Source organism: Cervus canadensis, chromosome 1 (genome assembly GCF_019320065.1).
Source record: "Cervus canadensis isolate Bull #8, Minnesota chromosome 1, ASM1932006v1, whole genome shotgun sequence".
Classification (NCBI taxonomy): domain Eukaryota; kingdom Metazoa; phylum Chordata; class Mammalia; order Artiodactyla; family Cervidae; genus Cervus; species Cervus canadensis.
This window is the reverse complement of record NC_057386.1, coordinates 63,232,337-63,251,809: the sequence shown is the minus strand read 5'-3', so window position 1 is coordinate 63,251,809 and position 19,473 is coordinate 63,232,337. Positions and strand designations below refer to the sequence as shown.

The 19,473-nt window shown below is 47.6% G+C and overlaps 2 protein-coding genes across 5 annotated transcripts in view; one reads left to right on the top strand and one right to left on the bottom strand.

Annotated features, from left to right (window-relative positions):
- The window catches only part of RNF175 (ring finger protein 175), a 60,788-nt gene extending 47,579 nt beyond the window's left edge, over positions 1–13,209 (bottom strand). For 3 of the 4 annotated variants that reach the window (XM_043484164.1, XM_043484172.1, XM_043484176.1), the window contains exons 1-3: positions 12,851–13,209; positions 4,446–4,483; positions 1,035–1,176 (exon numbers count right to left, since the gene is read on the bottom strand). In XM_043484164.1, coding sequence (XP_043340099.1) covers positions 1,035–1,176; positions 4,446–4,483; positions 12,851–13,078 — 408 coding nt within the window. In that variant the 5' untranslated portion in view covers positions 13,079–13,209. Of the gene's footprint in view, positions 1–1,034; positions 1,177–1,909; positions 1,941–4,445; positions 4,484–12,850 lie in introns of all 4 variants that reach the window. The other variant, XM_043484183.1, reaches the window with a different exon arrangement.
- TLR2 (toll like receptor 2) overlaps positions 1–19,473 on the top strand; it is a 136,031-nt gene that overhangs the window by 61,410 nt on the left and 55,148 nt on the right. The gene's annotated exons all lie outside the window — the stretch shown is intronic.

The following is a 19,473-nucleotide window of genomic DNA, read 5'->3' as shown; positions in this document are numbered from 1 at the left end:
TCAAAATTAACTTACATTTACATATTAGAGGAAACTTAGAAGAATCCTTTTCAGTCCCATGCTATGTAGGAAATAATTTTTATGATGGGTGACAAGAAAATAAAATACTCGTCTAAGTCAGCACTTCATCTGTCACAGGCAAGTTTTCTCACACAACGAGCAGCCCGGGACCCAGAGCCGCGGAGAGCGTGAGCTGCGGGACGTTCTCCTCTGCAGCGTCTCGCCACTCAGCCCATCTCAGGTCTGCATCGGTTCAGAGTGCCATCCCTGGACCAGTAACTCTGCACCACTCGGGAACTCGTTCAACGTGCAAACTATTTGGCCTACGTGGAGTGAAAGAACTCTGGGGGTGGGACCTGGGAGTCTCATTTAACGGGTGCCCCGCTGGTTCTGCTGCGCCCGGAGCTGTGAGCAGCACTGCCCTCAGCATGGCAGCGGCTGGCTCAGGCCCCACACGCCCAGGCCAGGACCGAGGCGTGAGGTGGGAGGTTCCCGTGGGCGAGCTGGGTGGGATGGGTCTGTGAAACAGGATCCTGCTCCCTGCGGAAAAGGTCAGCTCAGAGTCTGCTCTACCACGCCCCCTGGGGACAGAAACCATCCACTCCAGGACAGTTGAAAGCTGATGAAGCAAAGTTAGACAGCCTCAGCCTTTTGTTTCTGCCATTCCTAATCCTTCTGTCCTGGGCCACTGGCAGAAATAGTTCATGCCCAAAAGGAAAGGAGGTTTACTTAAGCCTGGGTTTCTCGGCCTTGGCACCATTGGTGTTTCTGTCATGAGGAGCCGTCCTGTGCCTGTGGAGCGGCATCCCTGGCCTCTACCGCTCCATGCCAGTAGCTGCTCCCCTCCCCGCTTCCCTCCTGCTAAGGCGTGACAATCACAAACGTTTCCAGATGCTGCTCAGAGTCTCCCGGGGGCAAAACTGCACGGGGCTGAGAGCCACTGACTTAAACCAAACCATTTCCTTCAAAGTGCTAACAAAGGAGGGATGTGTTGGGAAGAGGAGCAAGCTCGCAGCGGCCCGGGGGTGACTCACGTTGTAGGAGCGGCCGTGCCTCTGTCTCCACCGCACCAGCACCACCTGGGCAATGACCAGGGCGCAGAGGAAGACCAAGATCATCTCCACGTGCATGGACTCGTGTCCCCGGTGCAGCTTGTACATCCTCTCCTGCTGCAGGCTGCAACCGGCAAAGGAAGTCAGCTGAACAAGCCCTCAACTCGGTCGGTTTGCAAAACAAGAAAAATAGGCAGGACTCATGAGAAGCAATTGGGGATTGCAAACGTAGGGTTTTCGAAGCTTTGATTACAAAGTTTTCCTAAGTTCTCAGTTTCCCCCTTTCCCCTGGGCTTGGGGGAAGGACAGCAGAGAAGAGGAGCCTGAGTCTGTCAGTGAAACCAGCTCCTCTCTGTCCTTAGCTTGCCCACATGCTTTTGGCCTCAGCCTTGTCCTTTCAAGGTGATCAATGGGGACGAAAGCTCATTGGTGGGCTCTGAAGACCTGGGTTCCAACCTCCCATCTGCCACTTCATCCCCTTGGCAAAGTCAGTTATTCTCTCTGCACTTCAGTTTCCTCATTTTCACATCTAAAATAATGATCTCTCTGTACCTTACAGATAGGTGCTCTATAACTGTAGAGCACATATATATGATATTTTATTTGTGTCTGTATGAACAATAGTCTTCCCTGGCGGCTCAGATGGTAAAGAATCTGCCTGCAATGTGGAAGACCCAGGTTCGATACCTGGGTTGGGAAGATCCTCTGGAGAAAGAAATGGTAACCCACTCCAGTATTCTTGTCTGGAAAATCCCTTGGACAGAGGAGTCTGCTGGGCTACAGTCCATGGGGTCACAAAGAGTCAGACATGACTGAGCAACTAACACTTTCACTTTCATATGAAGAATAATACTTACTATTAGGTTGTATCATATGAAATTGCCATTTCTGAAAGTAAAAAAAAACTCCAATCAAATATTGGCAATTTCAAGTAATTTCTAACATTCTTAAGTAAAAGGATATCTGGCAGATGGTGTCTATGGAGAGAATATTATGTGTGGGGCTAGGAAAACCTCTGAGTTCTAGAAATTATTTTCATTATAAGCAGGAAGAAGAGGCCTAAGTATTACCTTAGGCACAAACATTCAGAGGATGACTAAATGCTTTCGTGTTTAGTTGGACTTTTAATTTTATACAGTGGTAGACAAAACCACTGAAGTAGTATGTCACCTGGTTTAACCTCCTACAGAAGAAGTGGCCTCCAAGAGAATCTAGAGCAGAGCTGCTTGACCTGGACTGTGACCTGGAAATCACCGAGAAGCTTTTAAAAATCACAGTGTCCAGGCTGGACCCCAGATAAATGAAGTGACCGTTGCTCGGTGTTCTACGCTGAACTGGGTTCCCTCAAAATTCATAATTCATAAGCTGAAGTGCTAACCCCTGGACCACAGAATGTGACTGTGTTTGGAGAAAGGGTCTTTAAAGAGGTAATTAAGGTAAATGGGGTCATTAGGACGGGTCCTAACCAACATGACTGGTGTCCTTATGAGAAGAGGAGGTGAGGACACAGACTCGCCCAGGGAAGATCATCTGGATACACAGGCGGAAGCCAAGGAGACAGGCTTCAGAAAAACCGAAGCCTGCGGCCCCTGGGTCTTGGACTTACAGCCTCTAGATCTGTGAGAAAATAGATTTTTGTTGTTTTAGCACCCATTCTGGGTGATCTGCTACGGTAGCCTGAGCAAACGCATAGAGATTTCCAGGATGCGATCGAGGCATCAGTAATTTTTACAGTTCCTCTTATGATTCTAAAGTGCAGCCTAAATTGGGATCTACTGGCCCAGAGGAAGAGAGAGTGGTTCAGGAATTAGGTAAAAGTGGGATAGTATTTAATATGAACCTTGACAATTACTTTATAAATATTGGTTAGCATTATCTTCTACCCCAAGTGAGGCACTATCAGTCACAAAATCTCTTAGTTTTCATTTAGTTAGGGCACTGATCAGAAAGCACCCTAGGGTAACATCCTGTGACCTTTTAAAGCCACTTATTAGGTACCTGGTTTGGGTCTCTCTCTACCAACATTTCTACAGAGCTTCCTCAGCAAGGGCTCCATCCAAATCCCAGGGGTGCCCCCTGCTGGAAAATGCGCAGAAATGAGCCCACAGAGCCTCCTAAATATTTCTGCTTGCTGCTGCTGACTCTGTGTGACCCCATAGACGGCAGCCCACCAGGCTCCTCCGTCCCTGGGATTCTCCAGGCAAGAACACTGGAGTGGGTTGCCATTTCCTTCTCCAGTGCATGCATGAATCCTAAGTCGCTTCAGTCGTGTCCGACTTTGTGTGACCCTGTGAACTGCAGCACACCAGGCTCCCCTGTCCCTGGGATTCTCCAGGCAAGAGTACTGGAGTAGGGTGCTTCCTTCTCCATTGACTTACTAACTTATGCTGTTAATAAAGCACTGCACTGGTTGAACCTCGTGTGCGCCCAGCATTTCCATGAATAATTAATAATTTCTCAACTATTCTCAAACTTCTCAAAAATCTATCTTCTTAGATAGAATCTGAGACTGTCACTGCTGGGAGGTACCATAAATGTGCTGAGACCCCTTCATTGATCAAGTGGAGAAGCTGAAGCCCACATCAGCTAAACAACCGGAATAAAATTATGTGGCTATTGGTCTCTGTACTGGAAGCTGAGCTTAGGAGTCGAGAATGATTTCTAGAAGCTCTTTAAAAAATATATTCATTCTTCTGAAGAAATGGGAAGTGAAAAAAATAAAAGGGTACGAGCACTTAGTTGTAGTTTTTACATTCCAGGTCCAAAATAACTATTTAACACTCTGTGTAATACATAGATAGAAGAGTGGGTTTGTCATCAGTTTAAAATAGGACTTGCATGATATCAAACAAAATATACTTTGTAACATTAATGATTTTGTGAATATAGGGTGAAAATGCATCTCAGATGGTTAACCTATGTGGAAGTACTTTGGAAAGTATAAACTAGTGTAGAATGTAACAGATATCTTCTATTTTGATTAGGAATACATTCATAATTGGTGACCATAATGCAAAAAAAGGAGGAACAGTTTTATTTTATTTCATTCGGTGCCCATAGGGGTCCAATGGCCCCAGAGTAGGTACCATAACACAGAAGAAATAGCCTAAAAGGAAAGCCAGATGTATCTTGTGCCTGAAAGGACAAGGACATATAAGGACATATATTGAGGGACATATACATTCGTGGACCAGCATGGAGCCCATTGCAGAAGGCAGATGAAACCCCTGCAGTTTGGTCTATACAATCATTGTGCATACATGGCTTTACTAACCCACCTTCTATGCTGGGGAATTTATAAGTAAAATGATGGCTGCATTTAATTTCTCAAACTATTAAGATGGAAATCTAATTTTTAGTATACCAGCTATTAAAAAAATACAAGTCACTTACTTCCACTCATCATCCGCAGAAAGCTTTGTGTGAGAGATCTGAAAAACATAAGAAGATCCCTTCTCAAAATTTTCTTGTTTCCTTAGCTTCCATTTTACAGCATTACATGAGAAACTCAAACCATGAAAAATACTGATGTTTCCTAGTACTGTAATAATTTAGAATGAAAGCCCTAACAAAATATTTAATTACAGAACTAAACACACACACACATACACCCAAACAAAACAGCAATCAGGTCACTATTAATAAACACTTGATTCTGCTCTCTAAGGTCAGGAAACAAAACCATTCCGGTGGTTTCGTTTGGCAATTTAGTCAAAGTTGTAGGAAGTGGCCTCCCAACAGGCAGTGTCATCCTGGCTTCTGGTGTAATCTATGAATTGGAGAACTTGTGAAAAACATTTGTTTTGCTGGTGTCTTAAACGATGTCAGTGAGAACTTGGAGATGACATTCTCCAAGTTCAAGGATTTAGTCAGAGCTGACCAGCTTCTCGTTTGGAGCATTGTTGTGTCCTCCTGTTCGTTTAACTTAAACCCTGATCACAGGGAAGGGGGTAGTCTGGCCCAGCCGGTGGGCTGGGTGGGAGAGCTTAGAGACCGCTCCCAGGAGAGTGCCTGAGACTGACCGACAGAGTGATCCACTACATTGGGTCATTTGAAGCTTCTAAGGCTAATCTTTGGAAAGACATTTTCTAACTTTCATGGAGAACACAGACAGCTTAACCTCTAGTCCAGTAGCATCAAAAGCTAAAATCCCCAATGATGACAAAGAAGAAAAGGCCAATAAAGCCTTTATTACACAAATCAGACATTAAATAGGTTTTACCCCTCTTTGTTTTCTTGAAATCAGTTCAGTCGCTCAGTCGTGTCCAACTCTTTGCGACCCCATGGACCACAGCATGTCAGGCTTCCCTGTCCATCACCAACTCCTTCAGCCTACTCAGACTCATTGTCTTGAGATGGCAGAAGCAGTTCCTGTGTGTGTGTGTGTGTGTGTGTGTGTGAGAGAGAGAGAGAGAGAGAGAGAAGCAATTCTGACAGATGGAAAGAAACAACACTATCCATAGTTCAGCTAGGGTTCCTCTGATTCAAGGTCAACAGTTTCCATAAGACATGTATGCCTTCCTTGGTCAGAGACTGGAGGGGTCCCCTTATAAGGGGGATGAAAGCTCTAGGAGACAGCTTAGCTGAGGTTTAGGCAGGTTTAGGACTTTCTGGGTGATGGTGGAGAGGAAGTGGGTGGGGCAGCAGCTACCACCTGCAGCTTCCCTGGGGCTCTCCTGCCACTGGCTGATCTGACCTGGTGGTCCCTGATATCCAAATGAAGGTTGCGGCACTTGGGCTCAAGGCTGCCTTCTAGGAGCAAAACCTTAGCGGCAGCCCTCAGGGAAGAGCAGCGCCAAGTCCCCTCCTTAGTGGGATGTGGCCAACTTGACTGACTTCTGCTTTGGGAATACTGAACGCTGAGCTGATGGACTCTGGGTGACCCAGGCACATCACCAACCCGTGTCTGTCCCCATTTCCTTCTCAGAGGCTGGAGACTGACGTGAAAACTGCTCTTATCCACTTCACTGCAATAGTGCGAATGTAAATAAGACGCTAGATGAGAGTTTTCTAAGAAGGTGCTTCATCCAAGGGCCAGTCATCTCAGTAAAAGTTAAAACCAAGACTCCATGGGTCCCCTTTTTGCTGTTCAAGATCTTTGGCTTCACAGTGCTTTTTGTTCAAATTAGCTTAAAACAGGGAGTTGGGTTTTTAGTTGAGAAGATATGCTTCCTTTGACTTTTACAAGTAATGTAGCTCTGGGTATAAATGTGTAACTACCCACCAGATTCCAAGTCTTTTTTTTTTTTTACTGAAGTATAGTTGATTTACCATATTATATTAGTTTCAGGTAGACAGCATAATGATTCAGTATTTTACAGATTATCCTCCTATAAGTTATTACAAGATAATAGCTGTAATTCCCTGTGCTATACAATATAGCCTTGTTGCTTATCTATTTTATACATCAGTTTGTATCTCTTAATCCATACCCCTAATCTGCCCCTCCCTACAACCATCAGTTTGTTCCCTATATCTGTGAATCTGTTTCTGAAGTCATTTTAAATGAAGTATGATCAATTGTTCTACTGAAGACAGGAAAGCTTAGGGAGTGGAAATTGCAGCTGAAAAGATTTCTGCTAAATACAATTAAGAACTTCCCTAGATCAAGTGATATTGAAACAACATTCTTATTCCTGGGGAAAAAGCAAACTATGATGATGATACAATTAGAGATATCTCTTTTCTAGTAATAGTTTCCTCTAGTACAATTTTTTTTTTCCTAGGGTGGAATCTATTTTTTGAAAGATTTTTTTTTGTGGTATGTTATTATGTAAGGCTATCCAGGGGCTTAAGAGGATTTATTTTGGAAACTGAAATGACACAAAAATTCATCTGAAGGATAAGCATAAGTATATCCAGGAAAATTCAGAAGATGAGTGAAGACTAGGGATGTGGTCTATCAGCCATTGAAACCTACAGTACAGCCACGGAAATTACCTGATAGCCTTACAGGCCCAGGAACAGGAAGAGAGCGAGTGAGCAGAAGACAGAGTCTAGGAACAGACCTAGCTACAAATGATAAGTGAGCTACTTCAAACCGGTGAGAAAGAAATGGATCGTTCAATAAATGATGCTGAGACATGGAACTCTACTCAATGCATGGGAGGCAGACTAGGGGGAGAGTGATATTTATTATGTACGGCTGAACTCCTTTGCTGCTCACCTGAAATTATCACACCATTGTGAATTGGTTGTACCCCAATACAAAATTAATGAAGAAAAAGCGGTGCTGAGACCATTAGCTAGTCATCTGAGAAAAATGTAAAGCTGGATCCACACCCGGCTTCAAAATAGATTCCAAAAGGATCAAATATTTAAATGTGAAAAGGAAAACCTGAAAAGTGCTAGAAGAAATAGTTAAGCATTTTAATAATACCTCAGTGAAGAAGGGATTTCTAAGCATGATATGGAACTCAGAAACTGTAAAGTAAAAAATCAATGAATTTTGAGGACACAAAAATCAAATAGATTAAAATCACCTGTACTTGAAAGATAAACTGGAGAAAATATAACATATGTGAAGGCAAGAAGTGACTAACCTGAATAGAAAAAGAGCTTTTACAATTTAATCCAAAAGAGATAAAGCATTTGTAAAGGGCAAAGCACATGAACAAGAAATTCATAAAAGAGGAAATACAAATGGCTCATTTACGCAAAGATGGTTCAACTCACGAGTGATAACTTTGGAAAAGCCTTCCTGAAAGCAGACATTCCATGCTGAAGACCCTTGGGAGGGCGGAGGGGAGGCGGGAACCTAGCGCTTCTAGGAGTGTGGGTGCAGCTGTGTTGAAAATAGAAGGTTCAGTCAGTGTGAGACTTTGCGTCATTCTCCACCCCACCCCACCCTGGGGGGTTCGATGGGGCTTAGAGACAGAGGCACTGGCAGGGACGGGGGAAGTACTTAAAGTCCTCGTCTGGAGGGGAGATTCCAGCCTGGCCTTCCATCAGGCCCCACGGGCACTGCCTTGCTCTAGAAGCCTCCCCTCTACCACCCATGCATCTCAAATTTGGAAACACAAAGGCTTTTTTCCCCCTCTTTTCTAACTCAAGAAAATATTTTGAGGGAATTCCCTGGGGGCCCAGTGATTAGGACTCTGTGCTTTCACTTTGGAGGGCGCCAGTTCAATCTCTGGTTGGGGACCTAAGATCCTGAAAAAAAAGAGGAAATATTTTGAAAGCCTGAGTAAAAACTGACTGAAGATGGCTGGTGTAGGGCTGATGCTCTCAGGTGGACTGGGGAAAAAGGGGAGAGATAAAGAACAGTCTGAGCCCTGGAAAATCAGAGATAGAGTTTTTAATTTGCACTCCCCTCTCTATCCCAGGCCATCCAAAGCTGGTGTCTCAGTGGACCAGGCCCCCGTCATAACCAAACTGCCTCTCTCCATCCAATGGGTAGTCTGGAAGCAGCCATGAACTGCCTGGAAGTCCTGAGTCTGAGGAGTGAGGAGGTGAGGTTGCCTCCTATCAAGAGTCCTTGGGGCATCTGATGGGACCAGTCCTAGCCTTGGTTTCTGTTCTGCAGGGGGATGAACCTGTCCGTCCCTACCCAGCCCTCAAAGATATGGCCTATTTCTAATCTCTGGTCCCTACGACTGTGATCTTACTTGGAAAAAGAGTCTTTACAGATGTGATTAAATTAAGAATTTGGGGATGGGATCATCCAGGATTTAGGGTGGGCCCTGAACCCAGTGGCTGGAGTCGATAGAACAGAAAGTCAAAGGGAGATCTGACACCTGGAGACACACAGGCGTGGAGACGGAAGCCACGCTGAGACGGAGGCAGTGACTGGAGGGAAGCAGCCACAAGCCCAAGACACCTGGCGTCCCCTGAAGTTGGGAGAGGTAAGGAAGGTTCGCCCTAGAGTCTCTGGAGGAACCATAGCCCTGCCTACACACAGGTGTTAGACTTCCGGCCCCCAGAACTGTAAAAGAGTAAGGTTCTATTTTTTTTCTTGTTTTTAAAAGATTGACATATTTATTTTTGGCCATGCTTAGTGTTCACTGCTGAGCGTGGGTCTTCCCTGCTCGTGGTGAGCAGGGCTGCTCTTTGCCGCTGTGCATGGGCGTCTCCTCACACTGGCTTCTTGGGGCACGTGCTCCAGGCATCCTGGTTCCAGCAGTTGTGGCGAGAAGGCTTAGTTGCTCCTGGGCATGCAGAATCTTCCCAGACCAGGCATGGAACCCCTGTCCCCTGCATTGGCAGGTGGATTCTTATCCACTAGACTGCCAGGGAAGCCCTATTTTTTTGTTTCTATTGTTTTCTTTTCTATCAATATTTTAAAAATTTTCTCTACTTAAAAAAATTAATTTTCATTGGACTATAGTTGATTTACAATGTTGTGTTAGTTTCCGGGGTACGGCAAAGTGAGTCAGTTATGCACACACATATTCTTTTTCAGATTGTTTTATCATATAGGTTATCCCAGAATGTGGGCTTTCCTGGTGGCTCAGATGGTAAAGAATCTGCCTGCAATGCAGGAGACCTGGATTCGATCCCTAGGCTGGGAAGATCTCTTGGAGAAAAGAACAGCAACCCACTCCAGTATTCTTGCCTGGAGAATCCCATGGAAAGAGGAGCCTGGAGTGCTACAATCCATGGGGTTGCAAAGAGTCAGACATGCCTGAGCGACTAACATTTCATTTTCATTTATTTTTCAGAATGTGGAGTTCCCTATGCTATACAGTAGGTCCTTATTAGTTATTGATTTTGCATATAGTGCTGTGTATAATAGTCAATCCAAATCTCCCAATTTATCCCTTCAGTAAACTCCTATTGTTATGGCAGCTCCAGGAAATGGACACCTGCATGTCCAGCCCCAGCAGATAGCTACCACACTCAGGTGTGTAGGTGGGGAGCGGGTGACTGCTGTAAGCTCTGGGTCAGGGAGGCGGCACAGGTCCTGGGTGGACCTGCAGGCAAGCCTGTAAGAGCAGCTTGGCTTATAGTCTTTAGACACAAGGCCTGTGGGCCTTTATCTGTACTCTTGCTCCAGGCCTGCCACTTGGCTGGGGATGCTGGCTGCCAGGAAGCACGGAGAAGAGGACTTCTCTGTGTGATACCGTCCAGGCCAAGAGAAAAGACTTACAGATAGGGAACGGCATCATCCCTCCTGTGAAAAGGCCTAGTTAGGTCCTCCTCCAGTGCAGCCTATCCTTCCACAAGCTCTCCCTGCTTCTAAGAACTTCCAAACAGTGTTTTAGTGTCTCCCCTTAAACACAGGCAGACGGCCAAAGATGACAGGAGTGGGCTCTGCATCCATGAGGACAAGGACCCCAGGCTGTAGAAATGGAAACAAACAAAAATCTTAGAAGTGAAAAATTTGAGAACTGAAAATAAAAAATCTAATGGAAATCTTGAAGATAAATAATGAAACTGCTTCAGAAAGGGAAAAAAAAAAAAAAAAAAAACCCAAAGGAGGTAGAAAAGAAGAAAGAAAATATATGAAAATTAGAGAATCTGTCCAGGAAATCTCATATCCAAATAGAGGATTTCCAGAATAAGAGAGCAGAGATGACTAAAGGCAAGAAATTTAAAAGAAATTATACAGGAAAATTCCCACGGCTTGAAAGACACCTGTTTTCGAAGGAAAACACCAGGTGCCCAGTAGAGTAGATGAGAAAAGAGCCACATCAAATTACATCAGTAGGAAGTCTGAACATTGTGGTTCAGAAGGAAGAACCTATGCAGAGAGAAGGCAGAGGTCAAATGCCAAGGATCCAAGCTCAGGAGTTACAGGAGAGATCCGCTGACATGCTCCAGCATGTTGAGAAGAGCCTGGCAAGTGAGTTTGGGGATAAGTCCCAGTCTGGCAGTGAGTTTGGGGATGAATGGGTGAATGGTGCACAGAAAGTGAAGGAACCAGAGCATGGAACTGAAAGGGATGTAGAGTAGTTCAGGGTGTACACGTGGTGTCCGGCTTCGAGTGACGAGCATTGGCTCAGAGCCCCTGACACAGGCAGTGAATGAAGCCTTAGCTAACATGTGATGTAACTAACGTGAGAGGCTAGAAGAAAGCAAGTCACAGGCATGGGGTGGGGTGGACAGGTTGGTGGGAGAGAGTGTAGCTCTTATCCTCCATAGCAGGGAATCGATCCAATAGCACTAGTGACTAAAAATCAAGAAGTGTTGTATGACTGCATTGTTGAAAATATGGAGCACAGACCAGAAAAAAATGACTGAAAAAGCTGAAAATCATTGCCTCTGGAGAGTGGAAATCAGAAGTGGGGAAGGGTGAGTGGAGTGGAGCTGCTGTTTTTGTGTTTTAAGTCTACAGAATTATCTGACTCTTTAAATTTTGGATGTATAAAACATTAATAATAATAATAAAAGCCCACCGACCATATTATCCTCCCCCTGGCCACCAAGGTTAATGTCCCTCCTGAAGTCCCATGTCCCTTTTCAGCCTCACCTCCCTCCATTACCTCAGCACACCCTCTGCTCCAACCAAGCAGAACTGTTTGTCCCCCAGTGCTTTTCCTGCACCCCCAGCCTCCCTTCTGGGCTGCCCTGGGCCCACCTCCTCCAGGGAGCCCTGCAGGATAGGCCCCTCCACTGGAGGAAGTTGAGACACTGGACATCTTGAGGGACATGCAGTTTCCTTAGAGCTTCTTCATTTTGGACACTAACTCCCAGAGGCATACCTAGCTCTTTCCCTTATCTTTCTCCCTTCTTTAAGACAAGCCTTCTGAATTTCTACCAGGGTCACAGTGAGTGCCGGTCCCTCCCCCCTTCCCCATGCTCACCACTCGCCAACAATTTTCTTCACCTCCAAAAAGCTGGTCCTGCTGTTCCCTCCATCTGGAATTCCTATCCTCCCTAGTCCTCACAAGGTCAGCGCTCACCCACTCTCCAAGGCCAAGCTCAATGCCATGCCCCTCACTAGCCTTGCCCATCCCCGCTGCCAATTGCAATCCCTTGCTTCTTAGAACTCTTACAAAGCTTCACTTGAACCTGTTTTGGGGACAGTAATTTCTTCCTACTCTCTGAGTTCTTTTTTCACTGCTCTTCCAGAATGTGAACTCCCAGAGGAAAGGCCCTCCTCTAATTGCATGGTTACTCCCTCCCCTCCCCCAGTCCCCAGTACCTGGTCTTGGCCTGTCAGATGAATGAAAAATAAATCAATGATAGGGTTTGAAGCCACCACCAGGAGGAGGAAGAACGAGGCAGCCCCGTGATTCTCAGAGCTCAAGCAGCAGCACCCCCCGGGAACTGGTTAGACTGCAGATGATCAGGGTTTACCCTATAAGTGAGGTTTGGAGACCCTGGGGGTAGAAACCTACATCTACGGCCCGAGCCCTCCAGGTGGCTCTGCCCCAGCCTCCTGAGTGAGAACCACAGAGTCGAGCCTGATGTACCCCCAGTATCCCTCAGCTGTCCGCCTCAAGGCCCCGGCCTTCACCGGGCCGTGGGGCCTTCTGCCAGCGAGCTGGGAGCGGGTGGGCGGCCAGTGTGGAGGGCAGGGAGCGGGCAGGGCCGAGCAGGATAAGGTTCATCCGAGAAGAGACAGAGGTGGGGGAGAGGGAGAGGAAGGAGCGGGGGAGGACGGAGAGAGGGGAAAAGGAGGGGAGAGAGAGGAGAGACCGAGGGAAACGGACAGGAACTCTGCCTCCCGGAGTGGGGAGAAGCGCAGACAAGCCACAGCATCTTCCAGAAGGTCGTTCGCCCCTCCATCCCCGGCGGGTGCACACCTGGTGCGCGCGCGGGAGGGGGCCTTGGAGACCGATGTGTGTATCGGGCAGCCCCTGCGCGGGCCTCGGGACTGCGACCCCGTGACCCCCGCCCGCCCGCGCCCGTACCTGCTTGTGCTGGGGGGGCCCCTCCAGGCCCGGGGCCGCCCCCGCGGCCATGCCTCCGGCGCTCACCGCCCGCTGCTGCCCCGGGTCTCCGCGTCTGCGGGCAGGGGCCTCCCCGCCGCCCCGCCCCCGGCCGTGCGGGCCGGATACCCGCGCGGGGACCTCCTGCGGAGCGGGGACGCTCATGCGGGTCCCCGTCGCCGGCCTCGGGACCCTCTGCAGGGAAGCCATTCCGTCAGGCACTGCCGCCGGGAAACCCGGCGCTTCCCCCACCGCGCATCCCGCACCCCACCAGCCATGCGCGGGCTGGACCCAGCGGCTTTGCTGCCGGGAGACGAGGCAGGAGGAGGTGGGAGTCTGAGAGTGAGACACGGAGGTGAGAGGGGGGGCCTTTGCTTTCTCTTCAGTTCTCTCCCTCAACGGAAGACAAGAGGTCAGGCGCCGGGCCCCATGCGGGGAGACCCAGCCTCTGCGGCGCCCAGTGCCGAGCCTCTCCCCGGCCTGGCCGATTCTTGCTCAGCTCTCTGCAGCCTCAGGCACGGGGACAGCTCCTGGGCAAAGTCCCATCGGCCCCTCCACAGCCTCTCCGAAGAAGAAGTCTTCCCTGTGGGAGAACGTGCGCCCCCTTAGCCCCCGTGCTGCTGCAGGCCCGCCCCCCCTCCCGGGGGAGGACCCCCCACTTGTCTTTGTCCCCTTCACCTTCTGGGAGACCCTCCTTTCCGCTCAGCGTGAGGCTCGCAGCCTGGACTCACGCAGGGACAGCCGGAATACTTCCACAAGGCTTTAGGGACGCTTGGGTGTCAATTCAGGGCGAAGACACCTGTGGCTTACAAAATGTGACGTACTTGATTCCAGCTGGTGATGGCCCCGGTTTTGTGTGATGGCACGTGCAAGGAGCTGCCAGGGACACGGACCACAAGATATGGACCCGTGCTGGCCGCTGTGGACCGACAGCCAGCCCGGGGAAGAGACAGGCATGCAGCACAGTTACCGCCAGAAGTGCGTCAGCGCTCCAGCCTGGGCGCCTCAGAGCCCTGGAGGGGTTGTTAAAACTCTGTGGCAGGGCTGGACCCCCTTTTCTGGTGGGTCTGGGCTGGGGCCTCAGAATCTTCCTTCTTCACAAGTTTCCTGTGGTGGCTGCCCACAGCCGCAGGCTGCTTTGTAGTGTGATCCAGGTGATGCAAAGGCCTGGAGGCTGGAGAAAACTTTGTGCCTTGGAGAATCTGAAACAAAAGTAACAGCTGGCGCGGCTGTAAGGTGACTAGGCACCAGGCCCTCTTCCGAGGACTTTACTGCGTTAACTCATTCAGTCCTCACAACACCCCCTGAGGAAGGCGATGTTATCTCCAGGTGGAGAAAGTCGCCTGTAAATGGTGGTGAGAACACTCATACACAGGGAGGGGCAGGCGTTTGCTCAGCTTTCAAAGCTGGTAGGCAGTGCGGTGGGGGTTTGGACCCAGAGAAGACTGACTGACTCCATGGCTGGGGCCCATAACCACTCAAGGAAGGTCCTGGGGGACCAGCCCAAAGTCTATGTAATTCATATTAAACAGTGTGCACTGTAGCCCAAGGAGCATGGGAAATCATTTCAGAGTAGTAAGAACGTGACATTTCTAGATCAGCCTTTTGGCTGGGGAAGGGAGCTTAACGAGGACCCAATGCAGAACAAACCAGGAACCTGTTGCTGTAGTTCTAGCTAAAGGTGGCAGGGGCCTTGGTGGTATATGGGAGTCTGTGCAGGGCCTGGGTGAAGAGAGACAGAGGCCCGTGGGTAGAGCTGAATGATTTCAGTTCAGTTCAGTTCAGTCTCTCAGTCGTGTCCGACTCTTTGTGACCCCATGAATCACAGCACGCCAGGCCTCCCTGTTCATCACCAACTCCCGGAGTTCACTCAAACCCATGTCCATCAAGTTGCTGATGCCATCCAACCATCTCATCCTCTGGCGTCCCCTTCTCCTGCCCCCAATCCCTCCTAGCATCAGGGTCTTTTCCAATGAGTCAACTCTTTGCATGAAGTGGCCAAAGTACTGGACTTTCAGCTTCAGCATCAGTCCTTCCAATGAACACCCAGGACTGATCTCCTTTAGGATGGACTGGGTGGATCTCCTTGCAGTCCAACGGACTCTCAAAAGTCTTCTCCAACACCACAGTTCAAAAGCATCAATTCTTGGGCGCTCAGCTTTCTTCACAGTCCAACTCTCACATCCATACATGACCACTGGAAAAACCATAGCCTTGACCAGTTGGACCTTTGTTGGCAAAGTAATGTCTGCTTTTTAATATGCTGTCTAGGTTGGTCATAACTTTCCTTCCAAGGAGTAAGCGTCTTTTAATTTCATGGCTGCAATCACCATCTGCAGTGATTTTGGAGCCCCAAAATATAAAGTCTGACACTGTTTCCCCATCTATTTCCCATGAAGTGTTCAGACCAGATGCCATGATCTTAGTTTTCTGAATGTTAAGCTTTAAGCCAACTTTTTCACTCTCCTCTTTCACTTTCATCAAGAGGCTTTTTAGTTCTTCATTTTCTGCCATAAGGGTGGTGTCATCTGCATATCTGAGGTTGTTGATATTTCTCCCGGCAATCTTGATTCCAGCTTGTGCTTTTTCCAGGCCAGCATTTCTCATGATGTATTCTGCATAGAAGTTAAATAAGCAGGGTGACAATATACAACCTTGACGTACTCCTTTTCTTATTCGGAACCAGTCTGTTGTTCCATGTCCAGTTCTAACTGTTGCTTCTTGACCTGCATAAAGGTTTCTCAAGGGGCAGATCAGGTGGTCTGGTATTCCCATCTCTTTCTGAATGATTTAAGCAATCAATTCTCTAGGGCTTAACTGATCTTCAAGGACGGTGCCCAGGCAAGTGGTTTGAGCAGCAGGGCACCTGCGGAGACAGGGCTGCCATCTCTGACAATGGAAACGTGGAAAGTAAAGCAGATTTGGGGGAACAAAGATAATGAGCTCATTTGCACATGTTGTCTATCTGGCTCCTGGCCTGTCTTCAAGTGGCAAAGGCCACTTTTTCTCTCTAGCCCAGCAGGTCCTCAAATTCTAGATTCTTCTAAGTCTGCTCCCCTCCCACCTCCAGAAAAGACCAGAATTTCCTGTCCCTATAGAATTCTGGCCCATTATCATAAGTCTTGGCTCTCTGCTGTGAGACTCTCTTCCCTGGTTGATTGACACCAGAAATACCCACCTATTTCACTGGTGACACAGGTAAGCACAAAGGCATTCATCTTCTTTCTGGCTTCAGCTCCACCATCAAAAAGTCTTGTTTCTCACCCTCTGGCAGGTAGGGGCAGATTTGCTGTGATTTATTCTGTCATTGGAGCCTCCCTGGGGGCTCAGATGGTAAAGAATCTGCTTGTAATGCAGGAGGCCTGGGTTTGATCCCTGGGTGGGGAAGATCCCCTGGAGAAGGGAATGGCAACCCACTCCAGTATTCTTGCCTGGAGAATCCCATGCACAGAGGAGCCTGGCGGGCTACAGTCCATGGGGTCGCAACAAGTTGGACACGACTAAGTGAGTGACACTTTCACTCTTCTTCATTCTCCTGTCTTACTGGGTTCCCTCTGTGGCCGAATTCCTGGTGGCCAGAACCAATCTCTTGTTGCTCAGTCAGTGAACACTTTGGAGTAGTTCACCTGATCAAATTATGTGATTTGCAGCTTTGTTTCCCAGATCAAATGGTTGGGAGCTGACTCTGTCATCACTGAGGAAAAGAGGAATCTGTTGTTTAGCTGTAATCTCTCCAGCTTGTTAGCCCTAGTCTGCCATCTCCTGTCATCTTCTGGTCTAGAATGTGGAGGTGAGTGTAATGATGTAGAGGAAATGAGCTAATATCATAAAGGTGATTGGAAAACCAAGTGGAGTCAAGACTAGCTATAGAAATATGGTATATGGTGTAGAAAGAGGCAAACAGACCCATGGAACAGAGTAGAAAGACTCCAAGTGGACACACACACTGGAATGATGAATCAGCAGGGAAAGGATGGACTAGTTACTCATTAGCTTATCCATCTGAGAAAAAGTGACCACATATCAAGACAAAGCAGATAGTTTAAAAGCAAAACTTTAAGATGATTTTAAAAATTATCTTTGTCATCTCAGTGTAAAGACTAAAAAAAAAAAACAAAAAACAAGACTCAAAAGAACAAACCATAAAGGAAAAGATTCACAAATTAGCTTATACTAAAATGTAAAATTTCCATATGTGCATTTATCTAGCTGCTAAAGATTAGTGCACAGAATAAACAACATTGTTAGAAATAAGTTTTTAAAAATATTTTAATAGAAAATGGTCAAAGGATGTAAACCAATTGGAAGAGATAAAGTTATGAGATACTTTTGTAATTTAAAGAAAATTATCGCATTTATGTATATGAGTTAAACTAGAGTGTATGGTTCACAGGAATGCCTTGTATAGATTACATTACCAAATGCAAAGTGGCTCCCTTCAGCTTTTTACCCATTCTGTGTGTGTGTGATCAGCCCTGTTTGACTCTTTGTGAACCCATAGACTGTACCCCTCCAGGCTTCTCTGTCCGTGGGATTTTCCAGGCACGGATACTGGAGTGGGTCATCATTTCCTCCTCCAGGGGGTCTTCCTCACCCAGGGATGGAAACTGCATCTCTTGGGTCTCCTGCATTGGCAGGAGGGTTCTCTACCACTAAGCCAGGGAAGTCCTCCATCCACGCTGTGTGTGGGCACGCTCAGTCGTGTGGGACTCTTCCACCCCATAGACTGTAGCCCACCAGGCTCCTCTGCCCATAGGATTTTTCACTGGCCACCTGTTCCTTTTCCCCCTTTCTCAGCTGAGACCAACCAAACTGCCTTAGGCTGATGGTGCCACCTAGTGGTATGATCTTGCAAAAGACCTCTGCATTGCTTTATAAATGATCTTTTCCAAGTCAGTCTCTTTTCCCCCGGTGCTCCTTTCCTCTTCCTCATACCCTCTCCATATGGATGGATAGAACCCACGCTTCACCCTTATTACTACAGCTAAGACGGGCGGCTCAGGGTGTCTAACCAGATGCAGTGTGCCGTGTGGAGGACGGAAATGGACGGGCGGAGTCTCGGCTCCTGTTGGGGCTCTCCTCTGTGCTAGGCTGGTAATAGCAGATTCAGCCTAAATGGGGGGTCAGGTTCAAAACCCTCCGGGCATTGTGAGTAATCAGCAGCTTACCTGGTCTCAAAAATCAGTATTAAAAGAGGCACCAAAAATTCTGCCTTTCAACGATTCTTGGGGTCAGAGGTAGCCTGAGGCATTGATGGGGGGCAATCATTCCTTAAAGGAGAGGGACCCCAAAGCGAGGCTCTACCTTGAAAAATGGAGTGGCTGCCTAGAGAGAATTAAGCCAACTCCCCAACCCAGCACTTCAACCTGCGTTCCCCCAGCTCCCTCTGGATGATAGGTTAGTCTTCAGGTGTAGACACTGGCCCCTTAGAATTGGCAGAAATCATGCAATTTCATCTGATTGCCCACTGCCTATGTTCCTAACTCTAGTCAGTGTTTCCTAGTCCCTTGCAGGGTAACCTTTACTTTCTCCTGTAATTAAATCTGCTTTTGCTTAATCATTGTCCTCAAGACAAATGAAAGAGACTCAACTTTATTGTTTATCTCACTCTTCAATTATTAGTATTGAACATTATTGACTTCTACTTTTTTTTTTTTGGCTAAAATGTGGAGTATTTAGCTATATCACGGTTAAATGGAGTTTTATGAGCTGGCCTGTGGCCCTAATCACCATTTATAACATCTTTTCTTTGGGAAAGTGTATTCTGCCTTTCAAACCACAGCCTTCCAAATGCGCATTTGGAACACAGTCCATTTGTGAGTTGGGAACTCTGTACTGATGTCTCTTGGCCCAGGGCAGCCCCACCACCAAACACATGTGGTTTAAAGTTCATGTAACAGCTGGTTCATTTAAATAATGTTAGCTGGAGCTCAGCTTTCAGGTTCTCAGGTTTCTGGTTAATTTAAAATCGAGGAGGCAGCAGAGTGGCAGTGCTCAGACGACAGCATGTATGGGGCTCCCGCTCCCCGTAGAGAGATGGCACATCCCCCCTTTTCATGGTTTTCCCTGCAGGCTTTAGAACTCAGCCTCTTCCGAGGGCAAGCTTCTCAGTTCTGCTGAACAATTGATCCTGAAATAGAAGAACTCCTTTTAAAAACTAACTATACTTCCAAGCCTGGAAGTTCAGCTAGGGTCATTCTGGTTTATTGAGTGCAGGAGCCCTCTCAGCAGGAAGAAAAACCACATTTAAATCCTTGATGGGGATCCTCCCCCAGCCCTCCTTGTTTTCCTTTCCCGGTGCCTCTGCTAAGAAGTCTCATCTTTACTAATTTAGAAGCCAGACAGCCTGTCCCAGGCAAGCCAGCCTCTCCACTGTCCTATGTAAAGAGTTAATATTTATCAAACACCTCCAGTGTGCCAGGCACAGGGTTAAGCAGGCTACTTGCCTAATAATGACCTCCAATGGAGGGCATCGCATCTCTATTTTGCCAATGAACCCATTTATAGTAGAAGAGGGTAATTGTTTTATCTAAGAATGCAGAGCTGTTGACATTGCCCCACCGGTGCACTCATCCCTGGGTGGGGTGGGAGGCCCCCCGCTTCAT